At 54.0% G+C, this 24,285-nt stretch overlaps 2 protein-coding genes across 2 annotated transcripts; both read left to right on the top strand.

Moving 5' to 3' along the window:
• Nucleotides 1-8,720: 8,720 nt before the first annotated feature.
• Nucleotides 8,721-12,090, top strand: SBK3 (SH3 domain binding kinase family member 3; the record flags this gene model as incomplete). The annotated part of the gene is made up of 4 exons (XM_081215209.1): nt 8,721-8,765; nt 9,272-9,422; nt 9,951-10,153; nt 11,401-12,090. The coding sequence occupies 4 exons, from the start codon at nt 8,721-8,723 to the stop codon at nt 12,088-12,090; spliced, it is 1,089 nt and encodes a 362-aa protein (XP_081071335.1).
• Nucleotides 12,091-15,109: 3,019 nt separating this feature from the next.
• SBK2 (SH3 domain binding kinase family member 2) lies at nt 15,110-18,831 on the top strand (the record flags this gene model as incomplete). The annotated part of the gene is made up of 3 exons (XM_081217105.1): nt 15,110-15,362; nt 17,429-17,631; nt 18,094-18,831. The coding sequence occupies 3 exons, from the start codon at nt 15,110-15,112 to the stop codon at nt 18,682-18,684; spliced, it is 1,047 nt and encodes a 348-aa protein (XP_081073231.1). The 3' UTR covers nt 18,685-18,831.
• Between the last annotated feature and the right edge of the window lie 5,454 nt (nt 18,832-24,285).

The raw sequence follows: 24,285 nt of genomic DNA, 5'->3' as shown, positions 1-24,285 counted from the left end.
CCTGGTCCGGGAAGATCCCACATGCTGCGGAGCAACTAAGCCCGTGCACCACAACTACTGAGCCTGCACTCTAGAGCTCATGAGTCACAACTACTGAGCCCGCGAGCCACAACTACTGAGCCCACATGCCACAAGCCCATGCTCCGCAACAAGAGAAGCCACCTCAATGAGAAGCCCGCACACCTCAATGAAGAGCAGCCCCTGCTCGCCGCAACTAGAGAAAGCCGGTGCGCAGCAATGAAGACCCAACGCAGCCAAAAAAATTAAATAAATAAATATTTTTTTTTTAATAAATAATTTTTTTAAAAAAAAATAAATGAGCTATCAAGTCATGAAAAGACATGGAGGAACCTTGAATGCACACGACTAAGTGAAAGAAGCCAATCTAAAAAGGCTACATGCTGTATGATTCCAACTATATGACACTCTGGAAAACACAAAACTGTGGAGGCTGTAAAAAGATCAGGGGTTGGGCCTCCCTGGTGGCGCAGTGGTTGAGAGTCCGCCTGCCGATGCAGGGGATACGGGTTCGTGCCCCGGTCTGGGAGGATCCCATATGCCGCGGAGCGGCTGAGCCCGTGAGCCGTGGCCGCTGGGCCTGCGCGTCCGGAGCCTGTGCTCCGCAACGGGAGAGGCCACAACAGTGAGAGGCCCGCATACCACAAAAAGAAAAAAAAAAAAAAAAAGATCAGGGGTTGCCAGGAGATGGCAGGGAGCATAGAGGATTTTTAGGGCAGCAAAAATACTCTGTATGATACTGTAGTGGTGGATACATGTCATGATACGTTTGTCCAAACCCATAGAATGGACACCAGGAGTGAGCCCTAATGTCAACTATGGGCTTTGGGTGATAATGAGGTGTCAATATAGGTTCATCGATTGTAACAAAGGCACCACTGGTGGGGATGCTGGTAACAGGGAGGCCGTGATGGGCGGGGCCAGGGGGTGTATCTCTGTATCTTCCACTCAATTTTTTTTTTAAGATTTATTATTTATTTAATTTATTTTTGGCTGCATTGGGTCTTAGTGGCAGCATGCAGGAACTTCGTTGAGGCTCGTGGGGTCTTCATGGCAATGCGCCAGCTTCTCTCTCGTTGTGGCGTGCGGGTTTTCTCTTCTCTAGTTGTGGCACACAGGCTCCAGGGCATGTGGGCTCTGTAGTTGTGGTGCATGGGTTCCAGAAAAGGTGGGCTCTGTAGTTTGCAGCACATGGGCTCTCTAGTTGAGGCGCCCAAGCTCAGTAGTTGTGGCGTGCAGGCTTTGTTGCCCTGTGGCATGTGGGATCTTAGTTCCCTGACCAGGAATCGAACCCACGTCCCCTGCATTGGAAGGCGATTCTTTACCACTGGACCACCAGGGGAGTCCCCTTCCACTCAATTTTGTTGTCAGCCTAAAAGCTCTGAAAAATAAGTTTATTAATTAAAAAAAGAAATAAAAAACACAAATCAGGAAGGATGCTGATGGTTCTTCCATGAAAATGACTGAAAATCTTTCTGTTACATACAGGAGGGGAGGGTGTTAAAATGATCTGGGTGTCCAATACGTCAGGTCGCTGGGGCCTCTGATTAGAATGTGTGCTCTGCCGGGACAGGGATTTTTTTTATAGCTTTATTGAGATATAATTCCCATGCTCCACAACATGCCCATTTAAAATGTACAACTTGGGGGCTTTTGGTGCCGTCACAGAGTTGTGTGACCATCAGCACGATCACTTTCAGAACATTTCCATCACCCCGAAAAGAAGCACCACACCCCTTAGGCATCGCACCCCCACCCCCGCCAGTGACCCATCCCCGGGGCGACCACTCATCCCCTCCCCGTCTCTGAGATTTGCCCCTGAGGGTGGGAGTTGTCCCCTTTGCTCTCTGATGTGTCCCCAGAACCTGCAACCCTGTTGGATACACCCTAGCGGGCAGGTGCTCCATAGTTAAATTTAACTAATATGTTTTTTCTTTTTCTTTTTTTTTAGCCACACTGCCTGGCTTGTGGGATCTTAGTTCCCCGACCAGGATCAAACCCCGGGCCCACGGCAGTTGAAAGCACGAGTCTTAACCACTGGACCGCCAGGGAATTCCCTTAACTAATCTGTTTTTGTTTGGGTCCCAGTCACAACTGGCTTCTGCTCAGAAGCCTCTTTCTCCTCCACCCATTGTCCCATCAGGACCTTTCAGAGTTACCTCCGTTAGAGCAGGTAACACCCTGCTTCATAATTGCCTGCATCTTGTCCTCGACACCCTCCAGACTCCTCCCAGACTCCTCCCGGCAAGGCCAGAATCTACTTGCTCCTCTTGGCCTCACCTCAGGCCCCAGGAAATGCGTGTTGCATTTGAATGGAAACAAAAACAGTCAGCATCCTAGACACACACGCGTCCCCAGCTCCTGGCCCGCAGACACACAGCCCAGCAGAGAGGCCCAGAGTGTGAGGCGTGGAGCCCAACTGTCCCCGTGTGAGTCCGACTCTGCCGTTGACCCCCAGCGGGACACTGGGCAAGAGACTGAATCTCGGCAAGCCTCCCTTTCCTCAACTATAAAACGGAGCTAATAATAGGACCTACCTCTCCCCGCTGCAGCGAGGATTAGCACAGGGGCTGGTAATACACAGAATTCAGTAAGTACCAGCTATAATTATCGCTAAGCACACGGGATTTATGAAGTCATGACACACGGCCTTCCCTCGGCCATCCATCAACCTCCTCACCCTATGCACGTTTCCCAAGGAGAGGGAGAGAGAATCCAGGGTGCCCCCAGGAACTGTGAGTCCTTCCTTGTGACTGGGGTGTTAGGTGAGATGGGTGTAGCAGCAGATAAGATGGGGCCGGTGCCAGCTGCGGGAGAGCTCAGAGGCCAGGCTGGAGAGCTTGGATTCCTTCCCAAAGACAACAAACAAGGAGCCAGGGCATGCTATTGAGAAGCTGAGGGACAAAGGATATCTCTGAGTGTTAGGAAGATGCCTTCGGAGGGGGGGTGATGGGGGCTCACTCTAGGGGGAGAGACTGGAGTCGGGCAGGAAGCAGGGGTGATGGTCCACATGGGAGAAGATGCAGCCAGGCCCTTGGCCTGCAGCCCAGTGGACACGGAGAATGCCCTGATTCTGAGCCCACTGTCTCTAGATTTCTAGAGAGATCTGGCAGGGACTGTAAACCTGGATGTCATCTGCTAAATCCTGTTTCCATTTTTACAAAAGTGAAAGAGAAACAAGGTGAAAGTAACTAATATGCTTTAGTTCACTCAATACAGTATATTCTTTTTATTGGCATCACTCAATATAGTTTATTCTCCTTATTCACGGTAGTGATGGTCTATAACGGCATAGTGAACACTGAATAATTGATCCTGAGCCACTGCCCCAGGGGAAATACGGGGTTAGTTGCCTACCAGACTTCGGTCACAATTTTGTTGTTGTTGTTGTTAATTGATTTATACATAACCTTGTTTTATGTGTATTTCTGCTTAAAGGCACCTTGTCTAATGCATATTGTTGAGTCACTGACATTAAACTCACAGCCAACAGTGTTGTAACTCATGCCCAGAGGAAGCTTACCTAAAATGCATTTTCTCCATAAGCCCCATCCCAGCCCTTTTACGCTTAGGACACTAGACAGCACTTGGGCTCTAGGTCTGGGGAGGCGTTTGAAAGTGTAAAATCACCAAGAAATAGTGCAATACTGCAAAAAGGACACTCGTTTACAGGATGCAAGTTTGTTCAACCTTAGCTGGGAACATGTGTCAGAGACTCCCGTTGTTGGCTGCTCTGCGCATGCCCGCGAAAGCGCCGTGCTCTAGATTCAGGGGTCACAGGAGCATTTTCAGTGGGTAGGCAAATTTGCAAATATGGAATCCGCCAATGATGAGCTCGACTCTATCCAAAACATTATCATGTCATCATGTAATTAATATAAATATCATCAACGGGTAGTTTACATTCTCTTTTCCCTGCTAAGTCCTGAAAATCCGGGATCTATCTTGTACTCACAGTACATCTCAGTTTCAAGCGTCGAAGAGCCCCACACCGCTAGTGGCTTTCACATGAGACAGTGCAAGTCTCTATAGCTTTCTTCAGACTCTCCAAGAGACCTATGGACTCAAAAATAAACGTAAAAAGGCCATGTCAGATACAGCCACCGTGGAGAGCTATGTGGCAACACCTACGAATTCAGCTGCGCGTTTTTCTTTTCACCCCGGAATTCCACGTTGAGGCCAGAGCCCCATGAAGCGTCCCGCTCAGCACAAGGCAACACGTATAAGAATATTCTTTGCACCCCTGCTTGTAAGAGCACGGTAGTGGAGAAAAATAAAATGTCCATGCTCGGAAGAATGCATCCATAAAATACAATATGTCCATACACTAGACTATTCAACATCTTTGCAAAAGAAAGAGCCTGAGCTCTGTGTAGGAACACGGATGAAACGCACAAACAGGGGTGAGCTGGTGAGGACAAAAGCAAGCTGTGGAAGGTCAGAGAGGTGAAGCTATTTATACAACATTTAAAAACAGGCAAGGCGATACTCTGTGTCAGTTACGGATTCACACATGTGTAGCAAAAGTATTTTTTTGTAAACATTGAAAAACGACAAACACCTCCTTAAGGGTGGTGGTTACTTCTGGGAGGGAAGGGAAGGATTTGGAGAAGCCTGAGTACACAGAGGGTTCCAGTTATATTTGAAAAGTTATATTTCTTCAGCTGGACAGGGGTGGACATGGAGGTGCTTATTATGGTTATCTGGGATATTTTGTGTGTGTGCCTGAAATAGTCTTTTGCACGAGGAACCATAGCAAGGGTTTGTACTGCTGTGTTGACCTGGTCAGACAGACAGTGAGGGGTCATATGTGGCCTGCGTGTGCCTTGAAAAATACTAGAGCCACTCTGACAGGTAGATGGTGAGGGTTCCGTGAGATTCCTGCACGGGTGAATAAAGCCCCCAGCACAGTATCTGGCCTGTTGTAACTGCCATCAGCGTATTTGCTGAGAGCAATCATACCACTAAGCAATCGCTCTGTTCTAGGTGCCATGTCTAGTGTTTTCATCCATTATTTTGTTTAACAGTATTTATTCAGTGTCTGTAGGAACAAAGCCCCCTGCACGGGTGCAATAGAGAGAAAACAGCATGATTCTCGTGAACATAGGGGGGAGGGCAGCCCAGTCTTCATGACGCACCCCGATAACTGCTAATGGCCAAGGTGTGCCCTACTAGTTTGTAATCTTATTCTTTCCGGACAAGACACATCAATTTAATGTTACGGGTTTTTTTTTTTCTTTTCCTTTTTATCTCTTTTTTTGGCCCACGGATATGGGGGTGGGCAGGTGAGTAATCAACTGCGCAACATTTCTTTTTTGGGGGGGTATGCCATGTGGCCTGTGGGATCCTAGTTCTCCGACCAGGGATTGAACCCTGGGCCCTCGGCAGTGAAAGTGCCGAGTCCTAACCACTGGACCACCAGGGAATTCCCCAACTGCACATTTGAAGTGCAGTTAATTCTTGATGTGATCTTTCAGTAAATATTTTATTTGGAAAAATATATAAAGTATATAAATAAAATATAAGATATATACCAGACATCATATATATGATAGTCCATAGTATATATAATTATATATAAGATCATGTATATTGCATTTGTGGTTGTATCAGGTACAATCATTACGTATTGTCAGTGTATAATATGTTACAAACTTTAAATGTTACTTTGACAATAATGCTCTGAGTATGACCAGCAATTGCTCCCATTTCATGAGGAGGAAACTGAGGCACGGAGGCAGCTGGACACTTGGCCAGGGGGACAGAGGCAGGACACGGTCACAGGAGGAGTCCTTGGGAGCTGGGGAGGGGCAGACACGGGGGCGTGGGGAGGCAGGAGGCCCAGAGCCCAGCTTTAACAGGGGTGTATGCACCCCGGGGCCTGGGCTGGGCCTCCCCCGCACCATCACACCTGCCTCTCCCGGTCACTCTGGGTGACCCCACGCGGCAGTGTGGCTAAATGGGGAGGTGTAAAGCTCCCCAGATCATCAGTGAGCCTCTGGTGGGGCTGGAGAGGGCCAGAGGCCTGCAGCGGCCCCTCTCACCCTCCCGCTGGGGGACCCAGGTGGCCAGCTCTGCAGCCTGACCTTTCGGCTCCAGCCCAGCAGCTGCCCGGCAGGCCCTGCGGCCCCCCAGGGGAGGGACTCGGCTCTAGCCTGAGTGGGGTGGGGGCGCGGCAGGGGGCAGCCTCCTGGCTCTGCCTCTCTCTGGCTGATGCCTCTGTTTCTCCAGGGCTCAGTTTCCCCATCAGGAGATTGGAAGCCATCATCCTATTCATCCAAGCCTTGTCGGGAGGACTCCACAAAGTCTTGAATGAATTTTAAAAAGTTAAACAATAAAGAGCCAGGGCCTGACACCTTATAAGCATTGAATGAAGGGTCATCATTGCATTATTTAATTTTAGTTTTAGTTTTTGAATAGGTAACATGCTGTGGGGGAAATTCAAATAATACGAAAGGCAGAGTGATCAAAAGTTCCTCCAGGGGCTTCCCTGGTAGCACAGTGGTTAAGAATCCACCTGCCAATGCAGGGGACACGGGTTTGAGCCCTGGTCCGGGAAGATCCCACATGCCGAGGAGCAACTAAGCCCGTGTGCCACAGCTACTGAGCCGGCGCTCTAGAGCCTGCAGGCCACAACTACTGAGCCCACGTGCCACAACTACTGAAGCCCATGCACCTAGAGCCCGAGATCCGCAACAAGAGAAGCCACCGCAATGAGCAACCCGCACACCGCAACAAAGAGTAGCCCCTGCTCGCTGCAACTAGAGAAAGCCCGCATGCAGCAGCAAAGACCCATGCAGCTAAAAATAAATAAATAAATAAATAAATATTTTTAAAAAAGAATTACTATGCTGTATACCTAAAACTAACACAATATTGTAAGTCAACTATACTTCAAAAAAAAAAAAAAGTTCCTCCAAAGTCACATATTGACACTGATTACTGACTCAATTAAAGCAGCAATAGAAAATTGGGAAAATTGGGGGACGAAGAATACAGACTGAGTATTAGCTTATTTTAAGGAATTACCGTTAGTGCTGTTCGATGTGATTAATAAAAGTTTGGCAGTTGAGCTGGAAATTTTCTTTCCTTTGGTGGAAACGTAAACCTGAGCATTGGGGCAGGATTTATCATGATGTCTGTAGTTTATTTAGTGACTTTTAGCTTTTTATGAGGGAAAATTTCTAGCAGAACCAAAAGGAAAGAGTAAAGGAACTTCCCTGTGCTCAGCAACACACGTGGTGTTGACTCAAGATCCCCACCCTCACTTGGGCCATGTTTTTCGTCTGCTGGAGTATTTGAAACCAAACACCAGGCAGTGTATCATTTTGCCCCAGATGATTTCCGTAGGCTGCAATTTACTTTAAAATACTCCATCCCCACAAAAGAAAAGAGAGAGAAAGAGAGTATGGCAAAAAGTAATGTTTGTGAAGTCTGGTCAGTGGAGTGGAGGGTGTTCCCTGTGGCTTTCCTTTTCCACTGTTCTGTGCTTGCAACTTTCCACAAACCTCGAAAAGTCAAAGAACAAAGCAAGTTCTGCCTCTGCACGGCGCCCCCCCGCCCCCCCGAGCCCTGCCCAGGTTCCCAGGGCCGACACAGAAGCCAGTTTCCTGGGGTTCCTTCCAGAGGCCCAGAGACATTTCTAGCTGCGTCTTTATTAATAGCAGGTTGTAGTAGTAGTTGAAACCTGATTGGGCAGGCGTCCGGGCTGAGTCACACAGGCCTGTCCCGGGTCACCCCACACCTCCTCCCCTCTGACCCCATGTAAGCTGATTGCCACTCAGAACCTCAGTTTCCTTTTCTGTAAACTGGGGATAAATCGCCACCCTTTTGGGTGGCTGGGAGGATGCAGTATAAAGGCCCCAGCGCAGAGCTGGGCTCAGAGCCTTGCTGAGTACATGAAAGAAGACTTTTCCCCAGAGTCTCTCTCAGCTATTAAGAGCTCCCGGGTCTGACGGGGGAGGGCTGGGGGTGGGGACTCTTGGTATTAGGGGGCTTTCGGAGTGGTCTCCCTGGTCCCCAGAGGCCCATGGAGGCAGGTGGATGCACAGAGCCCTGGGTCTCCCATCCCAGGTAAGGTGTATGAAGGGGCCGGGCTCCCCTTTCTCTGCTGCCCTCAGGCCTGGCCCCTGGGGGTTCATAATATGTTTTGTCCCCTCTGTCCTGGGACCAGAGCCCAGAGTCCAAGCTGGTCTAAGTTTGGAAGGGGGAGGGAGGGGTGGGGGGGTGACAGGATGTCTCTGAGCTGTCACACACACCCCTGTCCCGGGCCCAGAAAAAGGGAGGGACAAAAGGCTTGGATAGAGTCAGAAACAAAGACAGGAGAGAGACGGAGAGACACTGGGGAGAGCAGGCCAGAGTGGGGGACAGAGTGCGGACATCCTGAAAGACAGACAGACAGACAGCGGCCACAGTGGGAAGAGCGTGGGGACAGGAGCGAGGGGCCGGGGACCAACAGACAGGCGGGGAGACCCACCCTGAGACCCGGGAGCTAGAAAAAGGGCAAGACAGAGACAGGGAGGTGTGGAGAGAGGGGACCAGACAGGCAGGGAAGTCTCTGGGCTCGGACGCAGACCCTTCAGATGAGCTCCAGGCCTTGGCTCTGCTCAGGGGTGTAGTGGAGTTCAGTGGGCGTGCTGCTTTTGGGGAGCCCAGACCAGGGGTGCTTGCCCGAGGGCCAGCTGACACCAGGTCACCCTGAGATGGAGCTCAGGGACCCCAAGAACCGGGAGGATGGGGACCCGGAGGTGAGAGACAGGAGACGAGGGAGGGAGAGACAGAGACAGAGAGAGAGAGAGAGAGAGATGCAGGAGATGGAGAGGGCCAGGGGGCAGACACAGAGAGACACAGAGAGAAACATCAAAGACCCAGAAGAATATAAACCCGAGGACACACAGCAGGGCCAAGACCCCCGGGGGAAATGTACTCAGAAACAAAGAACAGGAAACCCAGGAAGGGAAGAGGATGGAGAAGGAGAGCGGCAGCGTCAGGGGCAGTGAGGGCCGCGCAGGCTGGGGCTTCTGGGGGCTCCCACAGACGGCAGATGGCAGTGGGCAGGGTCGCTGAGACAATCACCCATAACCCCGCCAGGACACAAAAACAGGTGGCCTGAGGGCGGGTGAGTCATTGTGACTCACCCTCCTCTCTGGGGACCGACCCCCCACCTCAGCCCTGGGCTGGGCCTCCAGGCCCCCCTGCTGCTCTAGGTGGGCCCCAGACTCACCCCCTCCCCACCTCTGTCCCTCTCCTGCAGGAGGACACAGCCACGGCCCTCCAGAGGCTCGTGGAGCTGACGGCCACCAGGGTGACCCCAGTGAGGAGTCTGCGTGTCCAGTATCACCTCATCCGGAAGCTCGGCTCCGGCTCCTACGGCCACGTGCTCCTTGCCCGGCCTCGCCGAGGGGGTGAGTTTGGCCACCAAAGGGCACAGTTCTTGATGTCCCCCAGGTTCCCCCCTCTGAAACCACTGAGACAGGGAGCAGCCTCACGGGGAGCTGATGAGGACCCTTCTTGATGGGGCTCCAGAAAGCTAAGAGCTCTGTGGTCTTCCAAAAAATGGAACTCACCCAGAGAGGGTGAGAGACTTGCCTGAGGTCACACAGCAAGGCGGGAGCACAACTTGGACTGAAATTCAAGTCGCCGCGTCCCCTACTTCATGCGAGAGGAAACTGAGGTCCAGAGAGGGTAAGGCGGTTGTGCAAGACCACACAGCAATCTAAGGCAGAGCAGAGAGAGTCCTCAGGGAAGGTCTCCTCCCACCCCCACTGCACAGATGGAGAAACTCGAGGTACAGAGAGGGCAGACGCCATGCCCTGCCCCTCTTGTTTTATGCGTAAGATGTCTGAGGCTCAGAGAGGCTGAGTGGCTTGCCTAAGGCCCCACAGCAAGATCAGAGCGCCCTGAGTTCCCTCCTGCCCCCACCTCCCCAGCAGGTCCGGCTGTGGCTCTGAAGCTCCTACCTCGGGACTTGGTCCTGAGAACCACTTTCCTGAGAGAGTTCTGTGTGGGCCGCTGTGTCTCATCACATCCAGGCCTGCTCCAGACCCTGGCAGGACCCCTGGAGACCCCCCGACACTTCGCCTTCGCCCAGGAGTATGCGCCCTGTGGGGATCTCAGCGGGATGCTGCAGGAACGGGTGAGGCAGGCACGCAAGGGACAGAGGTTGGGACTGCTGATCCCAGGTCTGACTTTGTCCCTCCCCCAACCCTGTCTCCAACCCTGACCCCCAAATCTTAACTCCGCCCTAAGCCCCCAAACCACCTCCTTATTTCTAATTCTCAGTGCAGTTCCATGACTAACCCCGTCCCTAATCCATCCAGGGCAGGGAGTTGGGATTGGGGTTGAGGATGGATCAGGTCAGATGAGGGGGTAGGGATGGAGACAGAGATGGGATTTTAATTGGCATTGGGAATGGGTGTGGGTGTGGGTGGAGTTGGATGGGCTGAGTTTACGGTTGATTACAGATTGGCCACGGGTGTGGAGAAGAGCATGGATGGGGCTGCAGAGTGAAGCAGAGATGGTTGAGGATGTGTGTGTAGATTGAGTTGGAGAAGGGCTGTAATGAAGTTCTCTCTAGAAAGACCAGGTCAGGACTGAATCCATGATATTCTGGGGGTACTTGAGTTTGAAGTTAGGGTGGGGCCATCTTTAGGAATAGACTTTGGATTTGAAATAGGGTTGGGGATAAACAGAAGGAAAAAAGGGAGGAAGAGAAGGAGGGAAAGAGTAGGATGGATGGATGAATGGATGGATGTTTGGACGGATTGAAGGACACAGGGATGAATGGATGAATGTTGGCTATTAAATAACTGGAAAAATTATTGAATTGCTGACTAGCTGGTGGAATGGGTATTGAGTGGAAACCCTGCTGTATAGACCGTTGGATGGATGACTGGTTTGATGGATGGATTGCTGTCTTGCCGCCTGGCTAGCTGGATGGATCGATCTATCAATGGATTGATGAAATAAACTGTGGGACTTCAGAACTGGGTCTGAGTTAGAGATGGGACCTAAATTAGTACGGGACTAAGATTAGGATTAAGTGTGGGATTTGGGTTTTCATTGGAGATCTTGGTGGTCAGTTTAGAGGAGCTAAGAGATATAAGGAGTGGGTTTGAGTGTTAGGACAAAGTTGGATGGAAGTTAAAGAAGTTCTGGTTAGATTTGGGGTTCCAGTGAGGAAAACATCTGGGAGTTGGTCTACAGGGGTACAGATGTGGGGGCAGCTTGTGGTTGAGGATGATCTGGAGAAGCTGTTGGGGGGATGTTTTGGGGACACTAGAGGTAGCCACTGGTCTGGGGATTTGGATTCTTGAACCCCAAGAAGCAACATAAAGAAGGAACCAAGGCAGCCTGACCTTCATCCTCTCTCTTTGACCCCAGGGCCTCCCAGAGCTGCAGGTGAAGCGGGTGATGGCCCAGCTAGCTGGAGCCCTGGACTTCCTCCATGGCCGGGGGCTGGTCCATGCGGACGTCAAGCCAGACAACGTGCTGGTCTTCGACCCTGTCTGCAGCCGTGTGGCCCTGGGTGACCTGGGTCTGACCCGGCCTGAGGGCAGTCCAACCTCTGCCCCGCCAGGGCCACTGCCCTCCGCCCCACCCGAGCTCTGCCTCCTGCTGCCCCCCGACACCCTGCCCCTGCGACCAGCAGTGGACTCCTGGGGGCTGGGGGTGCTTCTCTTCTGTGCGGCCATTGCCTGTTTCCCTTGGGGCGTGGCGCTAGCCCCTGACCCTGAGTTCGAGGCCTTTGCTGGCTGGATGACCACCAGGCCCCAGCCACTTCAACCACCGCCCCCTTGGGACCAGTTTGCGCCCCCGGCTCTGGCACTGCTCCAGGGGCTTCTGGACCTGGATCACCAGACTAGGAGCCCTCCACTGGCTGTCCTGGACTTCCTGGGGGATGATTGGGGGTTAAAGGAGAACAAAGAGAGATCTGGGGGCTTGGGGAGTATGTCCAGTGACGATGGGGAGGGGGAGGAAGAGGGAGGAGCAAGCCTGGAAGAGTGGTCAGAGGAGGAGGAGAATGACGACAAAGATGGTGGGAGGACGCGGACAGATGGGGGAGAGCCCTGACCCGGTGACTGGGACAGGTGCCCAGAGCTTGGGCCAAAGGCCCCTCCCCCAGCCCCCATGGCCACCTGGATGGAGAGACAGCTGCTCCCGGGAGGACAGAGATGGAACACATTGCATCTCTCCCAACTGAAGGCTGGACTTGTATCACAATTCCCCTCCCGACTGAGGACCCGGGAGTCCGGAACCCCCGGTAACTCCTCCCTCAGACCCAGGAGTCCAGGGCCCCAGCTCCTCCTCCCTCAGACCCATGGGTCCAGGCCCCCTCCTCCCTCAGACTCAGGGGTCCAGACCGCTCCCCCCTCAAGGACCCTTCCTCTCTCTTCTGTCCTGAACGTGTCTTCTTGAAGGAAGGTGCTGTTTCCCCTGTAGATCCATTTCTGCACGGTGGGGACATGTTGGGTGCTTATGGACTTGTGATGTGGTCACTCCTCTCCGTTAAGACCTTAGGTGACCCCTGCTGGCCTTGGCACCAAATCTGGGCTTTCCATATCCAACGCCATGGAAACCTCGCCTTCCATCTCTTCCACTTCCCTGGGCTCTGGGGGACATTAAGGGAGGCACTCATCCTTTCTGGACCTAAATCGACACACAGACAGGCACACACACACCCTCTCTTGCCTGCAGACGTTTGGAAACCCTGTGTTCTCCCCTGAGAATGCCTTCTTCCCAACTCCAGGCCTCCAGAAAGTAGACCCCGCCCCGGGGGCCTCTCCGGCTTCTCCGAAACTTGTAGCCCAGCGATCTGCGCCTCCACCTTTTCCATCTCCCCTCGCAGGCTGCCCAGGATGGACTTGGTCTTGTTCACCTGTACATCCTCTCGGGCTCTGCTCTCACCTGGTGAGCCTCCTGTGCCAGCTCCCTGAGAGCACGAGCACCGTGGCGTGTGCTGGTCCCATCCACGCTGAGGGCCACGGCTGGTTTGCAGGGGTCTTGTGTTCACCCGGGCCGGCCTGATGCCACCCCCATCCCAGCACACAGACCCCTGACTTGTGAAGCTTCCCCCCTGCAGGGCAGGGGCTGCGAGGATCCGATGCCGCATGCCCCGCACCCAGCACGGTCATGGGGACCTGCTTCTTTCTGGGGAATCTGTCCTATGTGCTTTCTAGATTTAAAAACGTGAGTTCACTCCATACAACGGGGTGTCCTGGATAGGACCCTGGGGCAGGTAAAGGTTGTTGGTGGACATGGGAAGCGTCTAGCATTTGACTGATGGTTACTGTCTTCATTTGGAAAAATGCACCGATGGCTGGGTGAGGGATTCACCTGGCAGGGAGCTAGGCGAGGCGACATGGGAGCTCAAAGCAGCTGTCCTGTACATCTAAAAATGATTCTGAAATAAAAATTAAATTTATAAAGAATCAAGTGAGTTCACATTGATCATCTCGATCTAAACCTGAGGGGGTGGGTGCAACCCTCCAGGACCCCGCCCCTGCCTCCTCCTCCAGCCCTGGGAGTCCCTGCCTGCTCCCCGCCCCCGCCCCGCCCCTTTGAAGTCTGCAGACTCACAACTGGGACTCTCCTCCCTTCCTCCCCTCCCCTCAGGGCCTTCACTTCCCAGTTGCTGCACCACCTGCTCCCCCTCTGCTCTGTGTCTGAGGTCATTTCTCACTGCATCGTTCTGGAATCTTGTTGTCTCATCCTTTCCCCACACAGGACCCCATGTCTCCTCCCCCGGACGCCCCTTACCAAACACTTGTGTCGGACCTGTCAGTGGGGCACTGATGGGGCAGCTGGCTGGAGTCAAGGCAGGGGCAAGCTGGAGAAATGATTCATCCTCTACAGGGGACCAGGACTCCTGGTCTGAAGGGGGAGGGGCTGGGGGCCCGGACCCCTGGGTCTGAGGGGGGAGGGGCTGGGGGTCCGGACCCCTGGGTCTGAGGGGGGAGGGGCTGGGGGTCCGGACCCCTGGGTCTGAGGGGGGAGGGGCTGGGGGCCCGGACCCCTGGGTCTGAGGGAGGAGGGGATGGGGTCTGGTCTGAAGTGACTTCCTGGCCTGGGACATCTGTCTGGCCAGAGCCAGTTCTGGGAGACAACGCACGATGTCGCTCTCCCCTTGAGGTTGAAGGGGCGAGGCCTGGGGCGGGGCTACGACCCCCTAGGTGGGGGCGGGGTCTTGCTGCAGGGCAGGCCTCTGCTGGCCTGGGCTCTGAGGGCTGGGCACTGACCACAGCGGGCAGCCGAAGGGTCAGGCAAGCCTTGGAGAAGGTGAGGTCCGGAGGTTGGAGCCCGGGTCAGGAGGAGGCAAGGGTCAGACTGCCTGAGGTGGGCCTGCGGGTGAAGCTGTGCAGGTGGTCAGAGTCGTGGGTTCTTTGGGGGATCAGGGGCTAATTACAGACCTTGAGACTGTAGAGTGGTTGAGTGTCAGGGACACAGAATCTTGGGGGCGTCCCAAGATGTGTGAGTTATATAAGGTCCTGGCAGAGGGGTCAGCTGGGTGTCTGGACCCCTGGGTCTGAGGAAGGAGGACCTGGGGGCCTGGACCCCTGGGTGTGAGGGAGGAGGGGCTGGGGCTATTGAGTTGGACCCCAGACCACTTAAGGGCTTGGTGATCATTCCTGAGTGCTTGCTCCCACCCAAGACGCAGGCGTCCCCCAGGCCCTGGTGTGAGCCACCCGCCCTCCACAGGCCCTGGGGGCAGAGAGCATGTGTTTGCTCTTAGGAGGCTGAGGCTGCTCACCCACCCCCAGGGCCCAAGTCTGTTTGCTTTGGAAACAGGTGGGGGGGTGTCTCGAGTTATCTGGTTCATCTTTCATCCTCAGGCCATCAGGTGGCGCAGGGATGTGGGGGTGGGGTGAGGGACATCTGTGGCCTCAGGCTTGACCTCACCCCAACCCGCGACTGGTCTCCCCACTCCCAAGAGGCCTCTAATAAGAAGGGAAAACGAGTCACGATGGCCTGAGTCAATCAGCTTCCACCCTCCTCCTCAGATCCAGGAGTCCAGGTCCCCAGACCCTCCTCCCTTGGCCCCTGGTCTGGCAGGACCTAAGTCCTGGTCACCCTCTCTTCTGCCCTTGCAGAGATGCCTGGGAAGCCATCAGAGGAGAAACAGGTGGAGATGGGGGCTGTGGAGAACGGTGCTGGGGAGGACCTGGGGGGCCTCACGGCAGAGGAGCTACGGCAGGGCCAGGAAGCGGCCCTGGCACTGGAGGACATGATGGCGCTGAGCGCCCAGACCCTGGTCCGGGCCGAGGTGGACGAGCTCTACCAGCATGTGCGTCCCCTGGGCCAGGGCCGCTTTGGCCGGGTCTTGCTGGTCACCCACCGTCAGAAAGGTACAAAGGCCTGGGGACAGAGGCGGGGGGCAGTGGTGTGGGCCCAGGCAGAAGCTAGCCAAGGCTGGGGAGTCTGTGGACCTCACTCAAGTCCGGCCTCTGCCCCTCCCAGGCTGTGTGCTCTCAGTAACTCCCCCACCCTCTCCGAACCTCAGCCTCCGCCTTTGAAAACATGGCTGACGATTCCTTCTCTGAAAGAACCGTGATTCCCTGAGGACATGTCAGTAGCTCTAGTTGCTGGGGACAGTGGGGAGGAAGACAGAGCCCCCTCTCATGGCCCTCACATGTGGCCGGCTTGGTGGTCATCGTGGGAGTGACGCAGGGCCATGCTGTCTGCCAGGCACTTAGAAGGCCAGCACACGGTGGTTGTGCAATAAGTGCTCCCCAACCCCAATCTGGTCGTCACCTTCCAAGGAGACTGGAGGGTTCAGCCCTGTCCAGGGGGCTGCTGGGCCCCCAAGGAGAAGTCTGAGCCAGCCCGGCCTTCAGGGAGCTCCCAGCACGAATGGGGAGAGGGTGTGTTAGTTTCCTGTGATTGTCATAACAAAGTACCACAGACTAGGGGGGGCTCACAGTTATGGAGGCGGGAGTCTGAGATCAAGGTGCCGGCACGGTTGGTTTCTCCTGAGGCCTCTCTCCTCGGCGTGCAGACGGCCACCTTCTCCCTGTGTCCTCACACCGTCTCCCCTGTGTGCATGTCTGTGTCCAAATCTCCTCTTCTTATAAAGGACACCAGTCATACTGGACTAAGGACCACCCCAATGATCTCATTTTACCTCTTTCAAGACCCTCTCTCCAGGGAATTCCCTGGCGGTCCAGTGGTTAGGGTTCTGCGCTTTCACTGCCGCGGGCCTGGGTTCAGTCCCTGGATGGGGAACTAAGATCCCGCAAGCCGTGGGGCGCAGCCAAATACAGGCATATTCTGTGATACTGCAGGGTGAGAACTTAAACATATGAATTTCGCAGTGGGGAGTCGGGGGGGAGGGACACAAGTCAGCCCATAACAGAGAAAGATGCAAAAAGGTGCAGACCTGGGTCATCACAGAACTTGGAGGCCATAATGGGGAACAGAGGGTTTGTAAGGGGGCCTCATCCAGGTCCTCAGAATCGAAGGCAGCTTGTGCTTGATGGTGGGAATTCAGGGCATTGTCGATAAACAGAAGAGGCACTGCTGCACCCAGCTGGGGAGGGGGAGGGGAATGGTTAGCATTTTAGGTAAGGACGTGACCCTCCCCCATCACACACAGCCTCTTGGGCAAGGTTGGGCCCTGGCAGCTGGTGACTCAAAAATTGAAGAAACCATATGCTATTTGTCTTTCTCTGACTTACCTCACTCAGTATGACAATCTCTAGGTCCATCCATGTTGCTGCACATGGCACGATTTCATTCTTTTTTATGGCTTGAGGAATACTCCATTCTGTGTTTAGCCATTCATCTGTCTATGGGCATTTAGGTTGCTTCCATGTCTTGGCTATTGTAAATAGTTCACTATGAACATTGGGGCGCATGTGTCTGAATGGAGTCTTTTCCAAATATATGCCCAGGAGTAGGATTGCAGGATCATATGATAACTCTGTTTTCAGTTTTTTAAGGACCGTAACGGAAAAGAAAAAAACAAAAATTGAAGAAACCAGAGTTTCTGCCTTCTGGGAGTTTACATTCTAGGAAGTTGCTTCCACGTGTGGCAAAACTCACAGTAATTCCTTAGTGGGCTCTAATACCCAGTTCAGGGTATCTTTTCCCCAGCTGCCTCAAACATGGCTTTTTGGCATGGGTTTGCTAGAACGAGGGGCCCAATAAAATTATTGGAGGTTCTGAGTTCGGTTTTCATGGTACCATTCTACCTGCTCCAAGACAGCAAAGTAGGAACTCACTAAATACTATTATCATTATTATTATCATTACCACTAGTGTTGTTTCAGTGGCCACGCTGTTTTAGGGCAGGCTTGGCAGGGGGCAGGCGGTGGAGGGGGTGAGGGCGGCATACGGGAGAGAGTCCAGGCTGAGGGGCAGGAGGGCTGGCCCTAGGCTCGTGCCCCTCTCACCCCTGTCCCTGCTCCATCAGGCACAACCTTGGCCCTGAAGCAGCTCCCAAAGGCCTCCACCACCCTCCGAGGCTTCCTGTATGAGTTCTGTGTGGGCCTCTCCCTGGGATCGCACTCGGCCATCGTGGCGGCCTACGGTATTGGCGTGGAGTCAGTCGACTCCTACAGCTTCCTGACCGAGCCTGTCCTGCATGGGGACCTCATCGCCTTCATCCAGCCCAAGGTGGGTCAGCCTCCCATGGCTCAGGGGGTCCCACATGGACAGCCCTACCCAACCTGGGCCCTAGGAATCACACTCACTGCATCGTGACTCAGGTAGCCCTGCAGAGGCCCCACTGGGCCCGCAGGTCTTGTGGAATTGTGAGGCCTCTAAGGAGTTCACGGCCGCCACAGAATCAACACTGCACCCTACTGAGGTTCACCAGGGCCCATGGGGCTCACACCAGGCCTCATGGGGCTCACACCAGGCCTCAAGGGGCTCACACCAGGCCTCACGGGGCTCACACCAGGGCCCACGGGGCTCACACCAGGGCCAACGGGGCTCACACCAGGCCTCACCGGAGCCACCCTCTTTGGGGCCCTCCATCCCCTGGGCCTGCTCCCCGGGGCCAAGGACAAGGGCTACAGCACCGTTCCCTTCTGGCTGGCAGGCAGGGTGGTGGACCCTGACACCTGTCACCCACAGGTGGGCCTCCTGCAGCCAGCAGCCCAGCGCTGTGCGGCCCAGCTGGCCTCAGCCCTGGAGCACATTCACTCCCGCGGCCTGGTGTACCGGGACCTCAAGCCGGAGAACGTGCTGGTGTGTGACCCAGCCTGCCGGTGGGTCAAGCTGACCGACTTCGGGCACACGCGGCCCCGCGGGACCCTGCTGCGCCTGGTGGGGCCGCCCATACCCTACACGGCACCGGAGCTCTGCGGCCCCCCGCCCCTCCCCGAGGGCCTGCCCATCCAGCCCGCCCTGGACGCTTGGGCACTGGGCGTCCTGCTCTTCTGCCTTCTCACTGGCTACTTCCCCTGGGACCAGCCCCTGGTGGAGGCCGACCCCTTCTATGAGGACTACGTCATCTGGCAGGCCTCAGGCCAGCCCCAGGCCCGTCCTCAGCCCTGGCTTGGCCTGACGCCCGTGGCGGACGCTCTCCTGTGGGGGCTGCTGGACCCTCACCCCCGAAGGAGGAGCCCTGTGAGCTCCATCCGGGACTACCTGGGGCGGCCCTGGAGGCAGCGGGAGGGGGAGGCTGAGGAGGTGCCCCAGGGGGACAAGTGGGACCCAGAGTGAGAAGCGCGGGGCCAGCCCGGGCCCAGCCCGGCCTGGGGAGGCTCCGGAAGGCAACCCCAGCCCCCATCCTGAGGTCTCCTCCGCATTCATGGGTGGCGGCTGGCTGCTCTGCTGTCTGTTGGTCTCTGTCTCATGATTTTCCCCTTTCTGTCCTTACTTCCCAGGCGGGGCATCTGTCTGCTGCCTTGGTCTGGGGGAAGGGGGTCTCCGAGAGCACCCCGCGTCTGTCCACACCTGCCCCGTCTTCCCCGGGCCTTGGCACCCGCTGCTCCCTTTGCCTGCGGTGCTCTTGGTGCTTTCCCGCACCTCCTGCCAAGCTGTCTCAGCCAGGCCGCCCCTCACCACCGGCGGGACGCTACAGCCGCCCCCCAGCCTGCACTCCCAGCCCCCTGCTCTCGCTCCGCTCCCCTTTCCTCTGTGACACTCACTCCCTTCCAGCCGTACCATTTATTTATTCGTAGTGCTTATTCTGTGTGTCCGGCTGGAACATGGGCTCCCAGGGGCCCAGGATCTCAGCCTGTCCTGCTCTCTGATGGATGCCACGTAGAAGGGGTGATCCTGCCCCGTGTAGGTGGTCCACAGATGCTGATTCAGTGAACGGGCCCCCTGGTTCTGCACGGCCTCCCTCCAAGTATGCCTGTCTTCCTGCCCTTGTCTGTTCTGTCCTGCTGGGCCCACACCCTCTTGATAATGTGCTTTGTCTTCTCTGTCACCCCAACCGCTCTCTGCAAATAAAGTCCATCTGGCACGTAGGTCCCCGTAGGTCCCCCGTGACGCTGTCGGTCTGGCAGTGTGGGAAAGGCCGGCGTGTGCGTGCCTGTGTGGAGGAGAGACAGAGACAGGGAGAAAGAAGGGAGAGACAGACAGAGGCAGAAGGAATGGCAGACAGCGGTCCCACCGGGGGCTCCTGCGAGGTGCTGGCTCCGCGTGTGAGTTTGTTGTGTGCCTGGGAGTAAATGTGTCAGCACTGTTTGCACCTACTCTGCACACATATGTGTGAGGAGAGCGATGAGCCACCAGAGCTGGAAAGTGTTCAGCTGTTCTCAGGTGGGGAGGAACTTGAGTGTGTATTTCTGGGTATTTGTGTGTCCATGAGTGTCTGAGCCCACGTGTGTGTGTAAATAATGGTGTGTGTGTGTGTGTGAGAGAGAGAGAGAGACATGAGGGTTTGAATGTGTCTCACCCTATGCAGACGACATGAGTGCGTGGGTTTTGTGTGTCTACAAATATCTGAGCCCCCGTGTGCTCATGAGGGGAGAGAATGGAAGTCTGCGTGCATCTCAGTGTGCAGTGAGATGTCTGCGTGTCTGTGAGACCTTGCGCCTGTATGTGGTATGTGGTGCGTGTGTGTGTAGCAGGGGGAAGACAAGTCACAGGCGCGGCTGCCAGTCACCAGCTGGGCCCTCCTCTCCTTCACACCCACCCACCCCCGCCACCCGTCTCCCTGGCCCCTTCTTGGCAGCCACCCTGTTTACAAACACTCTCTCTTCCTCTCTGTGCCCTCCTTGGCCACCCGCCTAGAGAATGGCTACAACTCAGGGCTAGATCATGTGTCACCCTCTCCCTGGCCCTGCACCCCCCAGGGCCCCTGCTGTGGCCACCAAGGTGTTGCCTGGAGGGGAGGGGTGCGGTGGAGGCAGCCTGTGTGGAGTGACCCCAAGGATCCTTTCAACTAAGTTCAGTCCAGAGACGTGGGGACATGGACCCCTGCCCCGGGCGATCCAGGTGAGCTTCCTGGAGTAAGGGGAGAATAATAAGATGGTGGGTGCAGAAGGGGGAGCATGAGCAGGACCTCCTGCCACCTCACCCGTGAATCTGAAATAACGCAAGCAATTAGGCCAAGAATGAGTCCCAAAAAAGCTGGAGGTGGCTGGGGGGTGGGGTGGGGCTGAGGGGCGGGGAAGTGGAGAGGAGCAGGGTCTGGGTGGGGGGCACAGAGGGTGCTAATTGGTGGCATCAGCTGGGGATTAACTGGGAGGTGATAATGACCCAGTGATGGGCCCCCGCAGGAGGGCTGGAGGAAGAGACAGGAGTGGATGGGATGGTGCTAATTTAGCGTTAACTTAATTACAGGACACATAATACTAATCTAATACTTTACTCGAATGAAGCCGCTTACCCCTCAAGCAGCTCCCAGCAGGTGGCACGTCCTGAACACGCTGGACACAGGTGGTCCAGAGCAGCCGAGGTACCTGCCTGAGGTCACACAGAAGGTTGGGCAGAGGGAGGATTCAAATCCAGGCCAGCTCTTCAACTGTCCAAGGTCCATGCTCTTTCTTACTTACTTACTTACTTATTTATTTCTTGGCCGCGCTGTACGGCATGTGGGATCTTCGTTCCCCGACCAGGGATCGAACCTGCACCCCCTGCATTGGAAGTGCAGAGTCTTAACTGCTGAACCGCCAGGGAAGTCCCAAGGTCCATGCTCTTAAATTGTAGGAGTGTCCTGTGGCCGTCGGGACCTGGGGGAGGAGTCTTGATGGGACTGGGGGCCTGAGCACACGTGTGTGAGTGTGGATGTGAGTGTGACAGAGTAAGGATGAGTGTGAGTATGTGGCTGTGTGTTGCTGAGGTGGCCGCCCCTCCCTTGGAGGAGATGCGAGTTGGGACACCTACATGGAAAGGAAGGTCGAAAAGCTTTCGGACCCAGGCAAGGGCCGTAGTGGAAAGACAGTAACATGTGCTGATGAGGAGGTGGAGAAGTTGGAGCCCTCCTATGGGGCTGGTGGAATGTAAAAGATGGGGCAGTTGCTTTGGAAGACTGCCTGGCAGTTCCTCAAAATGTTAATTAACTATGGAGCTACGATATGGCCCAGCAATTCTGCTCCTAGGTAAATGCCCATGAGAAATAAAAACATGCCTCCACACAAATGTTCATGGCAACATTGCTCACAATAGCGAGAGTAGAAACAACCCAAATGTCAAGCCACTAACAAAGGGATAAAAGAAATGTGGTCTAGGGAATTCCCTGGCGGTCCAGTGGTTAGGACTCCACGCTTTCACTGCTGAGGGCCCAGGTTCAATCCCTGGTTGGGGAACTAAGATTTCATAAGCCGCATGGTGCAGAAAAAAAAGAAAGAAATGTGGTCTATCCATCCAGTGGAGTATTACTCAGCCATAAAAAAGGAAGGATGCACTGACACATGCTACATCATGGACGAACCTCAAAAACACAGAGCCAGTCACAGAAGATGACCTACTGTAGGATTCTGTGTACCCACAGAGGAAGAAAGATTAGTGATTGCCAGGGGAAATGGGGAGTGACTGACTACTCATGGGTACAGGCTTGCTTTTTAGGGGTGGCAATAGTGGTGGAAAAGCTCTAAAATTAGATTGTGCTAAATGTTGCACAATTCTCTGAATATATTAAAAGTCATTGAATTGTACATTAAAAAAGGGTGAATTTTGGATGGACCTAGAGATTATCATACTAAGTGAAGTCAGAGAAAGACAAATATCATATGATATCACATACGTGGAATCTAAAAAAATGATAAAATGAACTTATTTACGAAACAGAAATACACTCAGACTCAGAAAACAAACTTATGATTACCAAAGGGGAAAGGGAGAGGGAGGGATAAATTAGGAGTTTGGGGTTATAATATACACACCACTATATATAAAATAGATAACCAACAAGGTCCTACTGTATAGCACAGGGAACTATACTCAGTATCTTGTAACAACCTATAATTGAAAAGTATCTAAAAAAGAATATATATATATATATATATACATTCTAAGAAAGAATAGATATATGTATAACTGAATCACTTTGCTGTACACCTGAAATTAACACACTGTAAATCAACCATATTTCAATAAATTTTTAGAACGGTGAAATTGGCATGTAAATTTCATCTCAATGAGGCTGCTTAAAAGAAAAAAACCAAAACAGGCATTTCCACGGTTCTCATGCTGTGACCTTGATTAGATTCCTTTCCTTCTCTGAGCCTCTGAGTTCACATTAAAAAGAAAATGAAAAAGGAAAAATCCTTCCCTTTTTCTAATAGTGCTGAATTCAGGACCCACTCATCACACAGGACCCGTTCACGTCTCTCTCCATTTTACAGACGAGATTTTCGAGGCCCCTACTTTCCAAAGACCCTAAAGTCAAACGGTGGCAGAATCTGATTCCAAAGCCTTTGGTCTTGACTCCCCACTCAGCCCCACCCCACAAAGTGCACCTGGGCCCGTGATCACCAAGGAAGTTCTGTCTACACCTCAGCTGGGGAACCCCAAGTATACAAGCAGGACCAGTTACAAAATTTGTAGGTGTCCAGTACAAAATGAAAACGTGGGACTTCCCTGGTGGTTCAGTGGCTAAGACTCCGTGCTCCCAATGCAGGGGGCCCGGGTTGGATCCCTGGTCAAGGAACTAGATCCTGCATGCCACAACCAAGAGTCCACATGCTGCAATGAAGATACCGCGTGCTGTGACTAAGACCCGGCACAGCCAAATAAATAAATAAATATTTTAAAAAAGAAAACGTGGGGTTTCTTGTTAAAAAAAAAAAAAACTTTTGGGCTTCCCTGGTGGTGCAGTGGTTGAGAGTCCGCCTGCCGATGCCGGGGATGTGGGCTCGTGCCCCGATCTGGGAGGATCTCGCAGCCCGCGGAGCGGCTGGGCCCGTGAGCCATGGCCGCTGGGCCTGCGCGTCCGGAGCCTGTGCTCCGCAACGGGAGAGGCCACAGCAGTGAGAGGCCCGCGTACCGCAAAAATATAAATAAATAAAAAAGCTTTTTCCCTCCATGCCCACCCCCACCTTTGCTACTGAATATCATGCTCCCTGGGCACCAGGATAATCACTGGTAGACCCTCAAAGCGGTAGGGGGTCGTGGAGCCTGCCTGAGGCTGGACAGCCAGGGGTCTGGCCACCAGAACCTATAGGGGATGTGGGGCTTTGCATGAGCCCCCGCTCCCAGTGCCCAGAGAATGCTTCCTTGTCCCATCGACCTCAAAACACAGAATCATCCATTGCAAACACAAAATCAAAAATCATGATGCACAGGACTTCCCTGGTGGTCCAGTGGTTCCAATGCAGGGGGCCCGGGTTTGATCCCTGGTTAGGGTACTAGGTCCCACATGCCACACAGTGTGGCCTAAAAAACCCAAGAAAACGAAAAAATCACAACGCGCGTCAGATCGACTAACGGCCGCAGAACGTTAAAGCTGTGGGGCTGCAACCAACCCACACCCTCCTTGCAGGAAAGCATTCACCTGGGACCCAGAAGGGCGCCAGCCTTGTAGGGCCTCAGAGACACTGTTCTCTGCATGAGTTCATTTTTAGTTCTGCTCAAGTACAGACATGCAAATGACTTGGGCAGCACCCCCGCATCACCAGCACCCCACCCTGCACCCCAACCCCTGACCTTGTTAAAACGCAGATTCTGATCCGGTGGGTCTGGGTGGCACCCGAAATTCTGCTTTTCTAACCAGCTCCCGGGGGCGGCCGACGCTTCTGGTCCATGGGTCACACTTTGAGGTGCAAGGAATTGTGAGAACACGAGTTTAGAGTATTGATCCCACATTCCAGCTAAACTCTCATTAATGCTAAACATTTGTCCGCTTGATTCTTTGCGGTTTTCTATGTGGTC

This window comes from Mesoplodon bidens, assembly GCF_964165515.1.
Source record: "Mesoplodon bidens genome assembly, chromosome: 18".
NCBI classification, from domain to species: domain Eukaryota; kingdom Metazoa; phylum Chordata; class Mammalia; order Artiodactyla; family Ziphiidae; genus Mesoplodon; species Mesoplodon bidens.
This window is presented reverse-complemented; position numbering and strand designations above follow the sequence as displayed.